Source organism: Pleurodeles waltl, chromosome 7, assembly GCF_031143425.1.
Source record: "Pleurodeles waltl isolate 20211129_DDA chromosome 7, aPleWal1.hap1.20221129, whole genome shotgun sequence".
Taxonomy (NCBI): Eukaryota; Metazoa; Chordata; class Amphibia; order Caudata; family Salamandridae; genus Pleurodeles; species Pleurodeles waltl.
In genome coordinates, this window is record NC_090446.1 from 1,466,459,463 (window position 1) to 1,466,480,399 (window position 20,937).

General features: G+C 47.1%; 1 protein-coding gene across 1 annotated transcript in view; it reads left to right on the forward strand.

The window, feature by feature from the left end:
- The window catches only part of LOC138246507 (neural cell adhesion molecule 1-like), a 115,655-nt gene that overhangs the window by 32,577 nt on the left and 62,141 nt on the right, over positions 1-20,937 (forward strand). Inside the window, exons 2-3 of the mRNA XM_069201158.1 lie at positions 5,619-5,696; positions 18,928-19,005. Of these exons, the coding sequence (XP_069057259.1) occupies positions 5,660-5,696; positions 18,928-19,005 (115 nt within the window). The 5' untranslated portion in view covers positions 5,619-5,659. The remainder of the gene's footprint in view (positions 1-5,618; positions 5,697-18,927; positions 19,006-20,937) is intronic.

Here is a 20,937-nt window from a genome sequence, read left to right on the forward strand (position 1 = left end):
CACCAACCCTGACCTAGACAACCACACACATCCAAAGAAGTACCAACTACTTTCCTAACTTAGACACCTATACGCACCCAATGAAATAGACTGCTGCATAATAGAGGCACCCACCCGCACACAGTAACACATTGACTGCTGCCTATACAGACACCCACCCGCACACCGTGAAATACTGACTGCTGACTCATTCTGAGGCCCACCTCCACACAATGACATACTGGCTGCTAACTCTTCCTGGCACCCCCCCCCCAAACAGTGAAATATTGACTTCTGACTCATCCTGGCCCCCACCCCTAAACAGTGAAATACTGACTGCTGACTCATCCTGACACCCACCTCCACACAGTGAAATACTGACTGCTGACTCATCCTGACACCCACCTCCACACAGTGACATACTGGTTGCTGACTCATCCTGGCACCCACCTCTAAACAGTGAAAAACTGACTGTTGACTCATCCTGGCACAATGAAATACTGATAGCTGCCTAATACAGGCCCTCACCCGCATGCAGTGAAATAGTGACTGCTGCTTTATACAGGTACCCACCTACACACAGTGAAATACTGACTGCTGACTCATCCTGGCACCACCTCCACACAGTGAAATACTGACTGCTGACTCATCCTGGCACCACCTCCACACAGTGAAATACTCACTGCTGACTCATCCTGGCACCCACCCCTAAACAGTGAAATACTCACTGCTGACTCATCCTGACACCCACCTCCACACAGTGAAATACTGACTGCTGACTCATCCTGACACCCACCACCACACAGTGACATACTGGTTGCTGACTCATCCTGACACCCACCCCCAAACAGTGAAATACTGACTGCTGACTCATCCTGGCACCACCTCCACACAGTGAAATACTGACTGCTGACTCATCCTGGCACCCACCCCTAAACAGTGAAATACTGACTGCTGACTCATCCTGACACCCACCTCCACACAGTGAAATACTGACTGCTGACTCATCCTGACACCCACCTCCACACAGTGACATACTGGTTGCTGACTTATCCTGACACCCACCCCCAAACAGTGAAATACTGACTTCTGACTCATCCTGGCACCCACCTCTAAACAGTGAAATACTGACTGTTGACTCATCCTGGCACAATGAAATACTGATAGCTGCCTAATACAGGCCCTCACCCGCATGCAGTGAAATAGTGACTGCTGCTTTATACAGGTACCCACCCACATACAGTGAAATACTGACTGCTGACTCATCCTGGCACCACCTCCACACAGTGAAATACTGACTGCTGACTCATCCTGGCACCACCTCCACACAGTGAAATACTGACTGCTGACTCATCCTGGCACCACCTCCACACAGTGAAATACTGACTACTGACTTATCCTGGCACCACCTCCACACAGTGAAATACTGATTGCTGATACATCCTGGACCCAGCTCAAACGCAGTGAAATGCTGCCTGCTGACTCACCCAGACCCTCAGCCACTGCCAGTGAGGCACGGAGTGTTACCTGTTCCACGCACTATCCACAACCAAGTACTGACTGCTGCCTGATCTCGACAACCACCCACATACAGAATATACTGGCACCTGTCTGATCCTAGAGTTCCACGAGTTTCATTTACAAATAGTAACCTCAATCCCACCTTGAATGCATTTACCAATGTAGCAGCATGCGACAAATGCGTCCGAAGGCTACTCTTTGTAAAGGTCTTTATATTGTATTATTATACTGTCATAATACATTTAGTTTTTAGACACTGGTGCAGACGGCGCAGTGCAAGAAAGTTACGAGTGTAATTTACATACACAGATACACAAACAGCACCAGAGCTGTCACATCAATTGACCATCAAAATAGTCCAACTGAAGATTTGCGCATCGCTGTTCCAAATAATTAATAATGGTAACCCTGGAGTAATTTCGAAATTTTGACCCTATATATTAAATGCATGTGTCTCATCAGGACAAGGTAGTCTAACAACCTTTCCATTGAATAGTTTAATTTGATCCATACTTCACTGGAAGTGCGTCCAATTGCACTGGACGTTGACAGGCATGGGTAGACAGTGACTAGAGGCCCTGGATTTGTTACTGAGCCTAACAGAATACAGTACGGGAATACAAATTGATTTGACAGATGACAGTAGCCTTTTTTGTGGACTGGACATTTTCGTGCAAACAAGACATGTTGATGGTTCTACTCCAGTCCTAACCTTTCAGAGGCACACGTACAACGCCACTGATGCTGTTGAAGCCTTACTAGCCCTAGGGAAGTACACCAGGGGAAGAATTACAGAAAGTGCTCTGGAGGCGCAACAGGATTGAGGCCCACTTTGTGTGGCCACAGAGCACTTTGGTATTACAAAGGGGACCACAGACACTTGTGTACCTTGTAATACTGCTTTTGGGAAAGGCCGTACCTCATTTGCATGGGGACGTGGCCCCATTCAAATGAAAGAATCAATTTGCCTCTGCACCCGCCACATATTACAGGCGCAAAGACAAGCATGCCCTTTGGAGGTGCACTGAAAAGAGGACATAAAAAGGGTCCCATGAACCATCCATACATCCCCTTACAGAAGGGTGCAGTCATTCACTGCCTCCGCATGAATGCAGATCTCTAATCCCTCTTCAAAGTTCAGGGCCTGGATTACTGATAGGGCGCATTTACCCTGTTTGTGCCACGGTTCACCCTTTGTACAGATGTGACGAGTGCAAACATGATAAGTGCACACCTTTATGATGAATGTGTTGCCCTCAGGGCAGCTGCAATCTTGCGCTGCCCTGGTGGTACCCTATTGAAGTGAAATATATAGTATCTGCTTCAAAGCTGCTCCATGTTTCTAACTGCAGGTGGCAACTGTGCTTTGAAGAGAATTGAGTGACTGTATCCACCTACATCTGTGAGGTCCACGGGACCCCCTATATTCCCTTGAGAGGGCTATCCTCAGGGGGCTGTGAGACTTGGCATCTTTGGCGTGGTCTCCCCTAACTTTTTACCTCTGCTTCCCAGGTTGTTGATGTGTGCTGGACTCTGTTTATTTTGCAGTTTGTTATACTCTGGGCACTTTACCACTGCTAACCAGTGTTGAAGTGCAAGTGCTCCTATGTAAAATGTATGTGTAATTGGCTTATCCATGATTGCCATATTTGATTGACTAATAAGTCCCTAGTAAAGTGCCCTAGAGGTGCCCAGGGCCCGTAAATCTAATGCTACTACTGGGCCTGCAGCACTGGTTGCGCCACCCACATTAGTAGTCTGTAACCATGGCTCAGACCCGCCACTCCAGTGTCAGTGTGTGCAGTTTTAAACTGCAAATTTTACTTTACTTTACCCAGGCCTAAACCTTCCCTTTTTATACATGTAAGGCACCCCTAAGGTATGCCCTAGGTAGCCCCATGGGCAAGGTACAGTGTAGGCTAACGGTGGGACATGTACTGGTGTGTGTTGCATATCCTAACAGTGAAATACTGCTAGATTCAGTCTTCACTGTTGCAAGGCCTATCTCTCTCATAGGTTAACATGGGGGCTGCCTTTAAATATTATTAAAGTGCAGATTCCATGTGGGAGCAGATGGAAATATGGAGTTTGGGGTCTCCGAGCTCACAATTTAAAAATACATCTTTTGGTAAAGTTGGTTTTTAGATTGCTAGTTTGAAAAGGCCACTTTTAGAAAGTAGGCATTTTCTTACTTAAACCATTCTGTGACTCTGCCTGTTTTTGGATTGCCTGTCTGGGTCAGTTGGACAGTTGGGCTGTTTGTGAATCCCCTTTAGACAGTGAGACAAAGGGAGCTGGGGTGTAGCCTGCATATCCTGATGAGCTCTCTGTGCGAGAGTGGAGGGAGGAGTGGTCACTTACACCTGAATGGGCTGTGCCTGCCCCCTCACAATGTAGTCTCCAACCCTTTGGTGTGTGTCTGGTGCCTGGCCTGGGCAAGGCAGGATCTTGTGAACAACAGAGACTTTCATTTTAAGTATGCCTACTATAAAGGCAGAAAGGGGTATAAGTATTGGACCCAAAACCCCTGAAAATTAGATCACTTCCGGATTCAAGAGGAACATCTGCCAAGGGGAAGAGCTGAGGAGAAGTGCTGCCCCTGCCTGTGACTGTACATTGTTGGGCTATCCTGCAGTTGCTGCTTCTGCCTGTGAAAGGGGTCAAAGACTGGACTTTGTTGTGAATTCCTGCTTGAGAAGAATCTCCAAGGGCTTGAACTGAGCTTGCCTCCTGTTATGAAGTCTCAGGGCCATCAAAGACTTCCTCTGCCAGGACCTGGACTCTCTGCTGAGACTCCTACCCTGCCAAGTGGTGCCCTTTCCAGTCCCTGGGCCCTTGAAAGGTAAAGTTGGCAGAACAGGAGCTGAAAATCCACACACAGAACGCCATGCGAGGAAATTTATGATGCACCATCTGCAACGTGGCTGATAAACGACGTGCCGCTGGTTTCACTGCTAAAATCGACGTTCCACTGGCATCACGGCTGGGAGACCGACGCATCACAGCTGGAGAAGTGACACGCAACACCCGCTTATGGCTACTGATAATGATGCAAACCCCACGCAGCGTGGTTTTCTTACACTACGCGACAGAATTTTCCATGCATCATCCCTGGGCGTCAAAGTCACCCCAACTCTGCACATATTTTAGGTGCCCCATCCAGAAATCGACGCATCACTCTCTTGTGAGGGAGAAAAATGACACATTGCCTACCCGACCGGAGAAGAAACGACGCACGGTCTCCCTTGTGAGGACGGAATCTATGCATCGCTGGCTTTCCCGATGCAGGCTCGCCCGTGCAGCTTTATTTTTGACATTACACAGGTAATTTGTGCAAAATCATAGTTTCCATTGTTTTCTTTGGAGTAAGACTCTTATTCTTTTGAAAATTCATATTTTAACTTGTGTATGTTGGATTTTTGTCGTTTTGGTCTTGTTTGATTTAGATAAATATTACCTATTTTTCTAAACTAGTGTGTCCATTTTGTAGTATTTTCACTGTATTACTGTGTGTGTTGGTACAAATACTTTATACATTGCTACTGTGTTAAGCCTGCCTGCTTGTGCCAAGTTACCCAGGGGACGAGCGGGGGTTAACTGAGTATTATTCTCCTTTACCCTGACTAGAGTGAGGGTCCTTGCTTGGACAGGGGGTAACCTGACTGCCAACCAAAGACCCCCTTCTAACAGGGGCACACTGACAGTGCGTCACCTTTTTGCGGCGCAGTTTCAGTGAGCCTCCTAAGGGCATGTTTGCCTCTGCATCTGTACCTGCCTCTGGAATCAGCATGGACACAGAGGCAAAGTGATTCCCTCATTTGTATGGGGCCACACCCCCATGCAAATGAGAGAGCACTCTCTCATAACAGTGCTTGTGCTATATGTGCCTCAGCACTAGCGGTATTAAAGAAGGGGCTTGTAATGGGTTCTCGTTCGAAATAGGTCTGTAAAGAACTATGAAGACACCTAATTTAGTGGTAACATTCTTTCTCTTTTATTGTGATATTGGTTAGGGGAATTATATATGCTGTTCGGGTTTTTCTTCTTGACCAATGTCTCTGATATTGCCTTCTTCTAGTTTAATCAGGAAGATGATAATTTCTCTGTCCTTTCCCTAGGGATTCCAGGTGTTAGTCGCGATCCCAGCCTCAAAAGGAAGATGACGTCCCCCAAAAGAAAGTGGAAAGAAAAACCAGGTAAGTGTAGACGTTTGGGTTTAGATATATATATATATATAAGTTAGTAGGGAGGTGAGGGTAGGGTGTGGGTTGGTGTGGGGAGCAATTTGGTTTATCGTGTTTCACCCGTCCCTAATTTTCTCTCTTTCTCTCTGTCTCTTGTTTATATGGTAGGAGAGTGGTTTACTTCACCCCCTCCTTACGTGTTGTTAGGGTGTTTAAGCACTCCTTTTTAGCTTCCCTCCTCCCGGTACCTTCCCGGTTCCTCGCTCCCTTTCTCTCTCTTTTTCTCTACCCGCAACCACTCGGGTAGGACTTTTCCAATAAGGTACGCCCGTACCAATGAGAGCCACGCCCCTCCAGGGACGTGGCGGCGTTGATCGTTATCCCTTGGTTTCTCGGTGTCCTCATCGTCGGTTTCTCCGTTTTCCTCTGTGTCTCCTCCCGCGGTCCTCGATCCAGCACTCGGACTGCTCACTCTCTCTTCAGGCTCCGCTCCTCCCGTCTCTCCTGCGCGTGCCGCCTCTCATCTCTCTTCCTCTCCTTTTGCGTCTCGCTCCCAGATCTCCGTATCGGATTCTACTTCTGGATTAGCGACTCTCGCGGCCGTACCCCCGGGGTATGGGCCGTCGGGTTCAGTGCTTTGTTGTGTAACCGTGGCGACAGGCGCCCGGTTACAGGGCTACACAAGTGTTTGCGGCCCCTTCTGTAATACCAAAGTGCTCCACGGTGCACAAAGCGGGTGCACATGCCCATTGCGCCCAGGGCACTTTCTGTAATCCGGCCCCTGGCATGTGACTGACATCACCCCAGCCCTGCCACTTCTTAGATATGTACTCGAAATGTGATTAATGTGGCTCCAGGATTACTGCACTGTCTGGCATGTTCATCACACATAACTATCAGCTTCCCTGTTATTTACAATTCTGAAAGAGAGAAACACAAAAAGCAGAATTTGAAAGCCAAATTGTCTATTCAAACAATACACAGCTGATTGTCAGAACAACTGAAAAGTGACAATACTCTGCTTTCATTCACTTCCGCTCCGGAAGTAAATAAAACAATCTACAGAAAACAAAGAAAGGAGGATGCGTCTCTCTATGTGACATCACATTACTCCCCCATCAGTGAAATTACATGCAAGTGCTGTGTGCCATGGCAAAGCTTCACATGTCAAGAAAACACCTAAGCAACCAGCTGCCTGCTGGTAAATGCGATTAATAGCACTTCACTAACCAATAGCAATGATGGGTCTTTGCGTAGAGATCAAATAATCCCAGAGAAAGCTAAAGATATATTTCTGCACCTAATGGGAAGGCACAAGTCACCAACATACATTTCAGAAGGTCATTTAAGCACATTGAATACTGCCTTACAGGGGCAACGCTTTTAGACCTGTCAGCCTTAGGGTGGTCTTCCAACAAACATTTTGCCTCCTCCTTTTTCTGCTGATTTCGATTTTGTGGGCCTTAGGACTCAATGCATTTTACCACTTCTAATCCGTGCTAAAGTGTGTGTGCTCACTCCCTAAAATATGGTAACATTGGCTTCTACTCAGTTGGCACATTTAAGTTCCTTAGAAGTCCGTAGAAGAGCGATACTACATGTACCTGGGCCTGTAAATTAAATGCTACTAGTGGGCCTGCAGCACTGATGGTGCCACTCACTTAAGGAAACCTTTAAACATGTCTCAGGCATGCCATTGCAGCCCGTGTGTGCAGTTGTAAACTGTCATTTTGACTTGGCAACATAAACCCTCTGCCAAACCTAAACTTTCCTTTTTATGGCATATACATCACCCATAGGGAAGGCCCTAAACAGCCCATAAGGCAGGGTGCAGTGTATTTAAAAAGTTCGAGATGTACTTTTAAGTTTTACATGTCTTGGTAGTGAAAAGATCTAAAATGTGTTTTTCATTACTGCAAGACCTACCTCTCCCATAGGACAACATAGGGTTACCGTATTACATTTAGTAAGTGATATCTTTCAATTGGGAGCAAGGAGAAATGTCAAGTTTGTTGTCTGAAGAATTTTAACTTAAAACCCTGTGTAATGGCAAAGTCTGATTTTAAGACACAAAACTGAAAATGCCACTTTTAGAAATACGGCATTTTCTTTTCCTAACGATTGTGGGCCTGTATCATGGATAACATGATTACGTGTAGCTGGCAGTTGGTCTTTGTGTATTGCTCCCAGACAGTGAGACAAAGGGGGCCTACGTGTTGGCAGGGTGGACCATCTCTTACTTGATGGGGGAGGAGCTGTCACTTACCACACTTGCACATCACAAAATGCACTGCCACAGCACACTTACAAAGGGTTTGACATTAGTCTTTTGTGCCTGCACACTAGCTGTGGCTAGGGCAGGGAGGCAGAACATTCCAAACACCACTCCAGAACCTTTTTCTACTTCAAAGCTGGCCCCAAGTATAAATATTGGACTTTCAGATCTAACTGTTCAGTATTCCTGTGGAAGACTCAGAAGGACTGCTGTGGTGCTCTGCTGTAATAAGAACTGCTGCACTGCTGCTCTGCTACTCTACTGCCCTGCTGCCTGAGTGAAAAGACTGGACCTGCCTCTTGAACCCAGGGCCATGTGAGTGTCGCCAAGAGCAAGCTGGCTGGCCTCCAGATCAGGGCCTCAGGGACAGAACACCCAGCACCTGGATGCCGTCTGCTGTGAGTCTTGCCACCAAGTAGTGCCACCCCAGCCCTGGACCTTTGCAGGTGCTCTGCCAGCCAAACTGTGGTCCAAGCAGAACCAACGCAGCATGACACATCACAGATCTGCATCGGAACTGCCACTGCACAATGCATCCCAGACACAGGACCCATGCAGATCCATGGAACAGCTGCTGCCTCCTCGACGCAGGACCTCTCACTGCAGCTCTGAAACTCCTCGGAATTTCAGCTGTGCTATGCCTCTTTTATGAAGAACCTCATATTGAAGCCTTGCAACTCCTTAGAACTGCCACCGTGTGGCTCACCCTGAAAGCAGGATGTAGCATTGCAGCCTCCCAGCTCCCTGGAATCACAGCTGAGTGACAAATCCACAATTCAGGACTTTGCATCATAGCCCGCCGAACCATTGCAGCATGACACAACTTCCTTGTGGGATCTTGCAACCCTCCACAACCTGAATTTAACGTACTTTGTTCAGCAGGACACACGTAGTCCCTGTATTCAGCCTGAGCTCCATCGAGGTCGGTCTGAACTTGTGTCTTTGTCCAGGTCCAGCACAACCAGTTAATCACAGTGGACGCTTTGTGCTTTTAGGCACTATTTTGACTTAAATCTTTAAAATTGCTCATCTCCAGGTTATACAGATTGGTTTTGTGTTATTTTGGTCTCAAATAATTTTAAAAAGTTACTCTATTTTTCTCATTTGGTGTGGGATTTTTCTTGTGTTGTGTTTTCTCTTAATTACTGTGTGAAGTGCTGCATAAATACTTTACACATTGCCTCTAAGTAAGCCTGACTGCTTTTGTTCCAAGCTACCAGAAGGTTAAGCGCAGGTTATTTTGGGGTTTCTTGTGACTTCACCACCTCTCAACCAGTAACCCTCTGCATGCAGCTATAGGGGACAATGCAGAACTTCATATCTCTCTACATGCAGTCTTACAGAGGACTGTGCTGAGCCTCAGAACTTTCTGCATTCTGTCTTACAGAGGACAGCACTGAACCTCACAAACCTCTGTATGCAACCTTCATGGAAAATACAGAATTTCAGAACCCTCTGTATGCAGCCTTAAAGGACAATACAGAACTTCACAGCTCCCTGCACGCAGTCTTACAGAAGACAGCACTGAATCTCAAAAACGTCTGCATGCAACCTTAAGGGAAAATTGAGAACTTCAGAACCCTCTGTATCCAGCCTTAAGGGACAATACAGAACTTCACAGCTCTGCATGCAGTCTCCCAGAGGCCAGTACTGAATCTCACACCCCCTGTACCCAGTCTTAAAGAGGATAGTGCTGAAGCTCGGAACCCCTAGCATACAGCTTTAAGGGAAACTGCAGAAATGTAGAACTCTCTGTGTGCAGTCTTTCAGCCAAAGGACTGCTGAACCTCAGAATAGTCTCTCTGCAGTTTTACAGAAGACTCTCATGAAATATTACTGAGGACAGTGGTGATCTTCAGGACCCTCTTTAAGCATGCTTAGAGGATGATGCTGAATGTCAGAAGGCTCAGCATGCAGTCTTAGAGGACAGTGTCCAGCTTCACACCATGCTCCTGGCAGCCTAACCGGGGCCAAAGGTAAATTACAGGAGCCTCCCAATGCAGCCTTTCAGAGATGTGTGTCGAGCTCAAACAATTCTTCGTAAAGCAATACACTTTTGTGCTAAACTTCAGACCCCACACCATAAAGCCTTATGGACCTGTGCCTCCAACCCAGTCCAGTCTGACGTCCATTCAGTGATTTCTTAGAAGCCCCCATGTGCTTCGAAGATCTGAATCTCTAATGTCCTTGCCTTGCTCCTACACTACGCTCAGTAGGAAATCTGGGATCTTGGTGCTCCCCTCTACCACGCAGTAATGTGTCCTAGTTGCTCCGTTTATGCTCCTGAGGCAGCCACTGCTGCTTTCACCTTCATTCACCCCATGGAGCCCCTGGTGTTTGCTCCATGCTACCAGTGCATCCTATTGTGTTTGTTCTATGCTCCTGGTGGAGTACCTGGTGTTTGCTCCATGCTCCCGATGCAGCACCTTGTGCTTGCTCCATGCACTTACGGGGCAGCCACAGCAGCTTTCACCTTCCTGCTCCTCTGGAGCCTTTGGTGCATGCCCTGAACTCCCAGTGAAGCCCTCAGTGCTTGCTCCATGCTTTTGGTGTACCCCCTGATACAGTCTCTGGTGTTTCTTTTATGCTCCTGGTGGAGTCCCAGGGGCTTGCTGCTTGCTCCCGGCGGAGCAGCTCATGCTTGCTCCATGCTCACAGAGCAGCCATGGTGGCTTTCACCTTCATGCTCCTCATGGAGCATTCGGTGCATGCTCTGTGCTCCCAGTGCAGCCCTCTGTGCTTGCTCCTTGCTTTTAGTGTACACCCTGATGCCTGCTTCATGTTCCTGGCATAACCTCAGGAACTTGCTTCATACTTCTGGGGCAGCCAGTGCTGCTTTCACCTTCATGTTTCCCAAGGAGCCTTTGCGGTGTGCTCCCAGTGCAGCACCTGGTACTTGCTCCATGCTGCCGGTGAAGCCCCTGGTGCTCGCTTCATGCTCCCAGTGCAGCCACTAGTGCTTGATCCATGCTCCCAGTGCAGCCCCGGTGCTCACTCCATGCTCTTGGTGCAGCCTCTGGTGCTTGCTCCATGCCCTTGGTACAGCTCCTAGTGCTTGCTCCATGCTCCCAGTGCAGCCACTAGTGCTTGCTCCATGCTCTTGGTACAGCTCCTAGTGCTTACTCCATGCTCCTGGTGCAGCCTCTGATGCTTGCTCCATGCTCTTGGTACAGCTCCTAGTGCTTGCTCCATGCTCCCGGTGCAGCCCCTGGTGCTCGCTTCATGCTCCCAGTGCAGCCACTAGTGCTTGCTCCATGCTCTTGGTACAGCTCCTAGTGCTTGCTCCATGCTCCCGGTGACGCCCCTGGTGCTCACTCCATGCTCCTGGTGTAGCCTCTGGTGCTTTCTCCATACTCTTGGTACAGCTCCTAGTGCTTGCTCCATGCTCTTGGTACAGCTCCTAGTGCTTACTCCATGCTCCTGGTGCAGCCTCTGATGCTTGCTCCATGCTCTTGGTACAGCTCCTAGTGCTTGCTCCATGCTCCCGGTGCAGCCCCTGGTGCTCGCTTCATGCTCCCAGTGCAGCCACTAGTGCTTGCTCCATGCTCTTGGTACAGCTCCTAGTGCTTGCTCCATGCTCCCGGTGACGCCCCTGGTGCTCACTCCATGCTCCTGGTGTAGCCTCTGGTGCTTTCTCCATGCTCTTGGTACAGCTCCTAGTGCTTGCTCCATGCTCTTGGTACAGCTCCTAGTGCTTACTCCATGCTCCTGGTGCAGCCTCTGATGCTTGCTCCATGCTCTTGGTACAGCTCCTAGTGCTTGCTCCATGCTCCCGGTGCAGCCCCTGGTGCTCGCCTCATGCTCCCTGTGCAGCCACTAGTGCTTGCTCCATGCTCTTGGTACAGCTCCTAGTGCTTGCTCCAGGCTCCCGGTGCAGCCCCTGGTGCTCACTCTATGCTCCTGGTGTAGCCTCTGGTGCTTGCTCCATGTTCTTTGTACAGCTCCTAGTGCTTGCTCCATGCTCTTGGTACAGCTCCTAGTGCTCGCTCCATGCTCCCAGTGCAGCCCCAGTGCTCACTCCATGCTCCTGGTGCAGCTCCGGTGCTTGTTCTATGCTCTTGATGCAGTCCTTAGTGATTGTCTTCTCAGTCTGTCTCGTTAGAATTAAAAGGTTGCAAGGTTCCTACCGGCTACCTTTTGTCTGCACTTTATAATACTACTGAAGATTTTACGTGTCACCTTATGCTGTTTATTACACTTTACTGGAACTGGGAGTAATTTGCAAAATTTGCTGTAGTGTAATTACGTATTACAGTGAAATTACGTGGAACTACGCAAGGAGCGTAACCCAGAATTTAGCACTATTTTCTTAGCTCAAAATTTGCCCTTCCACCCAAAATGAACCCAGGGAAGCATTTCACTCTAAGAAAATAGCGCTGCCTGCAACAGAACATTAACAGCAGCAACCAGCAGCTGCTCCTGCTCAATAAGTTTGCTGTTCCTGTGCTGCTGTGGTAGGACTTTTAAGCTTAATTTCGCATAATTATGCAAATGCACGTAATTGCATACATTTTGGTAATTTCACGTCAAAAGAGTAACACAAAGTTACGGAAATTACTCTGATTACTCCAGCATAAATAACATTTTGCCCAGGCCTACCCTTTACCCCCAGTTTTTCCTTTTGATTATTAACAATATCGACTGCAAGATACTACCTTGCACAATATCTTGATTAGTAAATCAGCACTCCCCTGTTCACGTCGACCTTGATGACATCTTGCTGTTGCTGCAAGAATCACATTTTGTATGCAATATTTTGGCACTTGTCGACCCTTACCATTTGGGTTTACTAGTGTACTCGAGACAGGTTAGTGTGCCGACATTTTCTGTGTGAGGACAGTAATACCGTGCAAGTGCATCATTTCACATATCTGCATGCCTATCGTCCTTTAGGACTATTGCCGGATACATTTTTTGTGGTGCTTTTTGCATTATTGCGTGCATCAATCGTGGATCTATTTACTACTTGATAGTAGGTTAGCAAAATTCTTGATTTCTTACCTCTTTACATCTTACCCGTATCTCATTCCCTTTTTCATTTGCCTACATTTATTTCCACTTAGACTCTAATTTCTTTTGGTTAGATCAGGTGCCTTCTCACTCTTTGATCCATGCTTACGGTTGGAAGTCTATATTCACACCTTCTTTAGTACTGCAAACGGAGATAATTTGCCGATTTGCACGCCAACACGCTTTGGACCTTTGCATGGTCACAGATTTTATTAGCTTGTTTTCATTCACATCTGAATCTAAGGGCTTTTTTTTAATTCTTTGACATCCACCTATATTTTTCTTTTTGGCATAGCACTTTTGGTGGAATTTTTGGTGTCACCCTGGTCTGTTGACATATTAGACTCGTATCTACCAGATTGTCTTTTTGTCATCCAGCTCGATTTACTATGTTTGGTGTGTTCTTTATATACTTTTACAGCCTTGAAGAAGTTACTGATGTGATGAAACGTGTCAGCTGTTGTGTTGGAAATTTGATTGAGTAGAAAAACTGATCCCGTTACATAAAATAAAGAAATTGAACTACGCTTGGCTTCTACATTTTCCTTACCACAGAGAACTTAGACAAGTTATTGGACTTTGTTTGGTGTGCATTTGGTACTTTTTGGATCTATACAGTACAGTGGACCCTTCAGGCAACTCTGACTACCAGCCCTTTAGCAGTATGGGTAACATTCCAAATGGCACCCAGGATCTACTATTTGCTGCCTATAGATTTGCCCATTTCCTTGCATGCCAATTGAATCTGGAAGTGTAATTATAACACTACTACTGCCATCTCTAATATTGTACCACTCAAAGCTCGTCAGGTACTGACTCTTGTCTGCTCCATCACCCACGCACACCCAGTGAAGTACTGCCTTCTGCCTGATCAAGACACCAGCCCTGACCTAGACAACCACACACGTCCAAAGAAGTACCAACTACTTTCCTAACTTAGACACCCACACTCACCCAATGAAATAGACTGCTGCCTAATAGAAGCACCCACCCGCACACAGTAACATACTGACTGCTGCCTATACAGACCCCCACCCACACAGTGAAATACTGACTGCTGACTCATTCTGAGGCCCACCTCCACACAGTGAAATACTGACTGCTGACTCATGCTGTCACCGACCTCCACACAGTGAAATACTGACTGCTGACTCATCCTGTCACCCACCTCCACACAGTGACATACTGGCTGCTAACTCATCCTGCCCCCCAAACAGTGAAATACTGACTACTGACTCATCCTGGCCCCCACCCCTAAACAGTGAAATACTGACTGCTGATTCATCCTGACACCCACCTCCACACAGTGAAATACTGACTGCTGACTCATCCTGACACCCACCCCAAACAGTGAAATACTGGCTGCTAACTCATCCTGGCACCACCTCCACACAGTGAAATACTGACTGCTGACTCATCCTGACACCCACCTCCACATAGTGACATACTGGTTGCTGACTTATCCTGACACCCACCCCCAAACAGTGAAATACTGACTTCTGACTCATCCTGGCACCCACCGCTAAACAGTGAAATACTGACTGTTGACTCATCCTGGCACAATGAAATACTGATAGCTGCCTAATACAGGCCCTCACCCGCATGCAGTGAAATAGTGACTGCTGCTTTATACAGGTACCCACCCACACACAGTGAAATACTGACTGCTGACTCATCCTGGCACCACCTCCACACAGTGAAATACTGACTGCTGACTCATCCTGGCACCACCTCCACACAGTGAAATACTGATTGCTGATACATCCTGGACCCATCTCAAACGCAGTGAAATGCTGCCTGCTGACTCACCCAGACCCTCAGCCACTGCCAGTGAGGCACGGAGTGTTACCTGTTCCACGCACTATCCACAACCAAGTACTGACTGCTGCCTGATCTCGACAACCACCACATACAGAATATACTGGCACCTGTCTGATCCTAGAGTTCCATGAGTTTCATTTACAAATAGTAACCTCAATCCCACCTTGAATGCATTGACCAATGTAGCAGCATGCGACAAATGCGTCCGAAGGCTACTCTTTGTAAAGGTCTTTATATTGTATTATTATATTGTCATAATACATTTAGTTTTTAGACACTGGTGCAGACGGCGCAGTGCAAGAAAGTTACGAGTGTAATTTACATACACAGATACACAAACAGCACCAGAGCTGTCACATCAATTGACCATCAAAATAGTCCAACTGAAGTTTTGCGCATCGCTGTTCCAAATAATTAATAATGGTAACCCTGGAGTAATTTCGAAATTTTGACCCTATATATTAAATGCATGTGTCTCATCAGGACAAGGTAGTCTAACAACCTTTCCATTGAATAGTTTAATTTGATCCATACTTCACTGGAAGTGCGTCCAATTGCACTGGACGTTGACAGGCATGGGTAGACAGTGACTAGAGGCCCTGGATTTGTTACTGAGCCTAACAGAATACAGTACAGGAATACAAATTGATTTGACAGATGACAGTAGCCTTTTTTGTGGACTGGACATTTTCGTGCAAACAAGATATGTTGATGGTTCTACTCCAGTCCTAACCTTTCAGAGGCACACGTACAACGCCACTGATGCTGCTGAAGCCTTACTAGCCCTAGGGAAGTACACCAGGGGAAGAATTACAGAAATTGCTCTGGAGGCGCAACAGGATTGAGGCCCACTTTGTGTGGCCACAGAGCACTTTGGTATTACAAAGGGGACCACAGACACTTGTGTACCTTGTAATATTGCTTTTGGGAAAGGCCGTACCTCATTTGCATGGGGACGTGGCCTCATTCAAATGAAAGAATCAATTTGCCTCTGCACCCGCCACATATTACAGGCGCAAAGACAAGCATGCCCTTTGGAGGTGCACTGAAAAGAGGACATAAAAAGGGTCCCATGAACCATCCATACATCCCCTTACAGAAGGGTGCAGTCATTCACTGCCTCCGCATGAATGCAGATCTCTAATCCCTCTTCAAAGTTCAGGGCCTGGATTACTGATAGGGCGCATTTACCCTGTTTGTGCCACGGTTCACCCTTTGTACAGATGTGACGAGTGCAAACATGATAAGTGCACACTTTTATGATGAATGTGTTGCCCTCAGGGCAGCTGCAATCTTGCGCTGCCCTGGTGGTACCCTATTGAAGTGAAATAAATAGTATCTGCTTCAAAGCTGCTCCATGTTTCTAACTGCAGGTGGCAACTGTGCTTTGAAGAGAATTGAGTGACTGTATCCACCTACATCTGTGAGGTCCACGGGACCCCCTATATTCCCTTGAGAGGGCTATCCTCAGGGGGCTGTGAGACTTGGCATCTTTGGCGTGGTCTCCCCTAACTTTTTACCTCTGCTTCCCAGGTTGTTGATGTGTGCTGGACTCTGTTTATTTTGCAGTTTGTTATACTCTGGGCACTTTACCACTGCTAACCAGTGTTGAAGTGCAAGTGCTCCTATGTAAAATGTATGTGTAATTGGCTTATCCATGATTGCCATATTTGATTGACTAATAAGTCCCTAGTAAAGTCCCCTAGAGGTGCCCAGGGCCCGTAAATCTAATGCTACTACTGGGCCTGCAGCACTGGTTGCGCCACCCACATTAGTAGCCTGTAACAATGGCTCAGACCCGCCACTCCAGTGTCAGTGTGTGCAGTTTTAAACTGCCAATTTTACTTTACTTTACCCAGGCCTAAACCTTCCCTTTTTATACATGTAAGGCACCCTAAGGTATGCCCTAGGTAGCCCCATGGGCAAGGTACAGTAGGTTAACGGTGGGACATGTACTGGTGTGTGTTGCATATCCTAACAGTGAAATACTGCTAGATTCAGTCTTCACTGTTGCAAGGCCTATCTCTCTCATAGGTTAACATGGGGGCTGCCTTTAAATATTATTAAAGTGCAGATTCCATGTGGGAGCAGATAGAAATATGGAGTTTGGGGTCTCCTAACTCACAATTTAAAAATACATCTTTTGGTAAAGTTGGTTTTTAGATTGCTAGTTTGAAAATGCCACTTTTAGAAAGTAGGCATTTTCTTACTTAAACCATTCTGTGACTCTGCCTGTTTTTGGATTGCCTGTCTGGGTCAGTTGGACAGTTGGGCTGTTTGTGAATCCCCTTTAGACAGTGAGACAAAGGGAGCTGGGGTGTAGCCTGCATATCCTGATGAGCTCTCTGTGCGAGAGTGGAGGGAGGAGTGGTCACTTACACCTGAATGGGCTGTGCCTGCCCCCTCACAATGTAGTCTCCAACCCTTTGGTGTGTGTCTGGTGCCTGGCCTGGGCAAGGCAGGATCTTGTGAACAACAGAGACTTTCATTTTAAGTATGCCTACTATAAAGGCAGAAAGGGGTATAAGTATTGGACCCAAAACCCCTGAAAATTAGATCACTTCCGGATTCAAGAGGAACCTCTGCCAAGGGGAAGAGCTGAGGAGAAGTGCTGCCCCTGCCTGTGACTGTACATTGTTGGGCTATCCTGCAGTTGCTGCTTCTGCCTGTGAAAGGGGTCAAAGACTGGACTTTGTTGTGAATTCCTGCTTGAGAAGAATCTCCAAGGGCTTGAACTGAGCTTGCCTCCTGTTATGAAGTCTCAGGGCCATCAAAGACTTCCTCTGCCAGGACCTGGACTCTCTGCTGAGACTCCTACCCTGCCAAGTGGTGCCCTTTCCAGTCCCAGGGCCCTTGAAAGGTAAAGTTGGCAGAACAGGAGCTGAAAATCCACACACAGAACGCCATGCGAGGAAATTTATGATGCACCATCTGCAACGTGGCTGATAAACGACGTGCCGCCGGTTTCACTGCTAAAATCGACGTTCCACCTGCATCACGGCTGGGAGACCGACGCATCACAGCTGGAGAAGTGACACGCAACACCCGCTTATGGCTACTGATAATGATGCAAACCCCACGCAGCGTGGTTTTCTTACACTGCGCGACAGAATTTTCCATGCATCATCCCTGGGCGTCAAAGTCACCCCAACTCTGCGCATATTTTAGGTGCCCCATCCAGAAATCGACGCATCACTCTCTTGTGAGGGAGAAAAATGACACATTGCCTATCCGACCGGAGAAGAAACGACGCACGGTCTCCCTTGTGAGGACGGAATCTATGCATCGCTGGCTTTCCCGATGCAGGCTCGCCCGTGCAGCTTTATTTTTGACATTACACAGGTAATTTGTGCAAAATCATAGTTTCCATTGTTTTCTTTGGAGTAAGACTCTTATTCTTTTGAAAATTCATATTTTAACTTGTGTATGTTGGATTTTTGTCGTTTTGGTCTTGTTTGATTTAGATAAATATTACCTATTTTTCTAAACTAGTGTGTCCATTTTGTAGTATTTTCACTGTATTACTGTGTGTGTTGGTACAAATACTTTATACATTGCTACTGTGTTAAGCCTGCCTGCTTGTGCCAAGTTACCCAGGGGACGAGCGGGGGTTAACTGAGTATTATTCTCCTTTACCCTGACTAGAGTGAGGGTCCTTGCTTGGACAGGGGGTAACCTGACTGCCAACCAAAGACCCCACTTCTAACAGGGGCACACTGACAGTGCGTCACCTTTTTGCGGCGCAGTTTCAGTGAGCCTCCTAAGGGCATGTTTGCCTCTGCATCTGTACCTGCCTCTGGAATCAGCATGGACACAGAGGCAAAGTGATTCCCTCATTTGTATGGGGCCACACCCCCATGCAAATGAGAGAGCACTCTCTCATAACAGTGCTTGTGCTATATGTGCCTCAGCACTAGCGGTATTAAAGAAGGGGCTTGTAATGGGTTGTCGTTCGAAACAGGTCTGTAAAGAACTATGAAGACACCTAATTCAGTGGTAACATTCTTTCTCTTTTATTGTGATATGGGTTAGGGGAATTATATATGCTGTTTGGGTTTTTCTTCTTGACCAATGTCTCTGATATTGCCTTCTTCTCGTTTAATCAGGAAGATGATAATTTCTCTGTCCTTTCCCTAGGGATTCCAGGTGTTAGTCGCGATCCCAGCCTCAAAAGGAAGATGACGTCCCCCAAAAGAAAGTGGAAAGAAAAACCAGGTAAGTGTAGACGTTTGGGTTTAGATATATATATATATATAAGTTAGTAGGGAGGTGAGGGTAGGGTGTGGGTTGGTGTGGGGAGCAATTTGGTTTATCGTGTTTCACCCGTCCCTAATTTTCTCTCTTTCTCTCTGTCTCTTGTTTATATGGTAGGAGAGTGGTTTACTTCACCCCCTTCTTATGTGTTGTTAGGGTGTTTAAGCACTCCTTTTTAGCTTCCCTCCTCCCGGTCCCTTCCCGGTTCCTCGCTCCCTTTCGCTCTCTTTTTCTCTACCCGCAACCACTCGGGTAGGACTTTTCCAATAAGGTACGCCCGTACCAATGAGAGCCACGCCCCTCCAGGGACGTGGCGGCGTTGATCGTTATCCCTTGGTTTCTCGGTGTCCTCATCGTCGGTTTCTCCGTTTTCCTCTGTGTCTCCTCCCGCGGTCCTCGATCCAGCACTCGGACTGCTCACTCTCTCTTCAGGCTCCGCTCCTCCTGTCTCTCCTGCGCGTACCGCCTCTCATCTCTCTTCCTCTCCTTTTGCGTCTCGCTCCCAGATCTCCGTATCGGATTCTACTTCCGGGTTAGCGACTCTCGCGGCCGTAGCCCCGGGGTATGGGCCGTCGGGTTCAGTGCTTTGTTGTGTAACCGTGGCGACAGGCGCCCGGTTACATGGCTACACAAGTGTTTGCGGACCCTTCTGTAATACCAAAGTGCTCCACGGTGCACAAAGCGGGTGCACATGCTCATTGCGCCCAGGGCACTTTCTGTAATCCGGCCCCTGGCATGTGACTGACATCACCCCAGCCCTGCCACTTCTTAGATATGTACTCGAAATGTGATTAATGTGGCTCCAGGATTACTGCACTGTCTGGCATGTTCCTCACACATAACTATCAGCTTCCCTGTTATTTACAATTCTGAAAGAGAGAAACACAAAAAGCAGAATTTGAAAGCCAAATTGTCAATTCAAAGAATTCACAGCTGATTGTCAGAACAACTGAAAAGAACAATACTCTGCTTTCATTCACTTCCACTCCGGAAGTAAATAAAACAATCTACAGAAAACAAAGAAAGGAGGATGCGTCTCTCTATGTGACATCACATTCCTCCCCCATCAGTGAAATTACATGCAAGTGCTGTGTGCCATGGCAAAGCTTCACATGTCAAGAAAACACCTAAGCAACCAGCTGCCTGCTGGTAAATGCGATTAATAACACTTCACTAACCAATAGCAAAGATGGGTCTTTGCGTAGAGATCAAATAAACCCAGAGAAAGCTAAAGATATATTTCTGCACCTAATGGGAAGGCACAAGTCACCAACATACATTTCAGAAGGTCATTTAAGCACATTGAATACTGCCTTACAGGGGCAACGCTTTTAGACCTGTCAGCCTTAGGGTGGTCTTCCAACAAACATTTTGCCTCCTCCTTTTTCTGCTGATTTCGATTTTGTGGGCCTTAGGACTCAATGCATTTTACCACTTCTAATCCGTGCTAAAGTGTGTGTGCTCACTCCCTAAAACATGGTAACATTGGCTTCTACTCAGTTGGCACATTTAAGTTCCTTAGAAGTCCGTAGAAGAGCGATACTACATGTACCTGGGCCTGTAAATTAAATGCTACTAGTGGGCCTGCAGCACTGATGGTGCCACTCACTTAAGGAAACTTTTAAACATGTCTCAGGCATGCCATTGCAGCCCGTGTGTGCAGTTGTAAACTGTCATTTTGACTTGGCAACATAAACCCTCTGCCAAACCTAAACTTTCCTTTTTTATGGCATATACATCACCCATAGGGAAGGCCCTAAACAGCCCATAAGGCAGGGTCCAGTGTATTTAAAAAGTTAGAGATGTACTTTTAAGTTTTACATGTCTTGGTAGTGAAAAGATCTAAAATGTGTTTTTCATTACTGCAAGACCTACCTCTCCCATAGGACAACA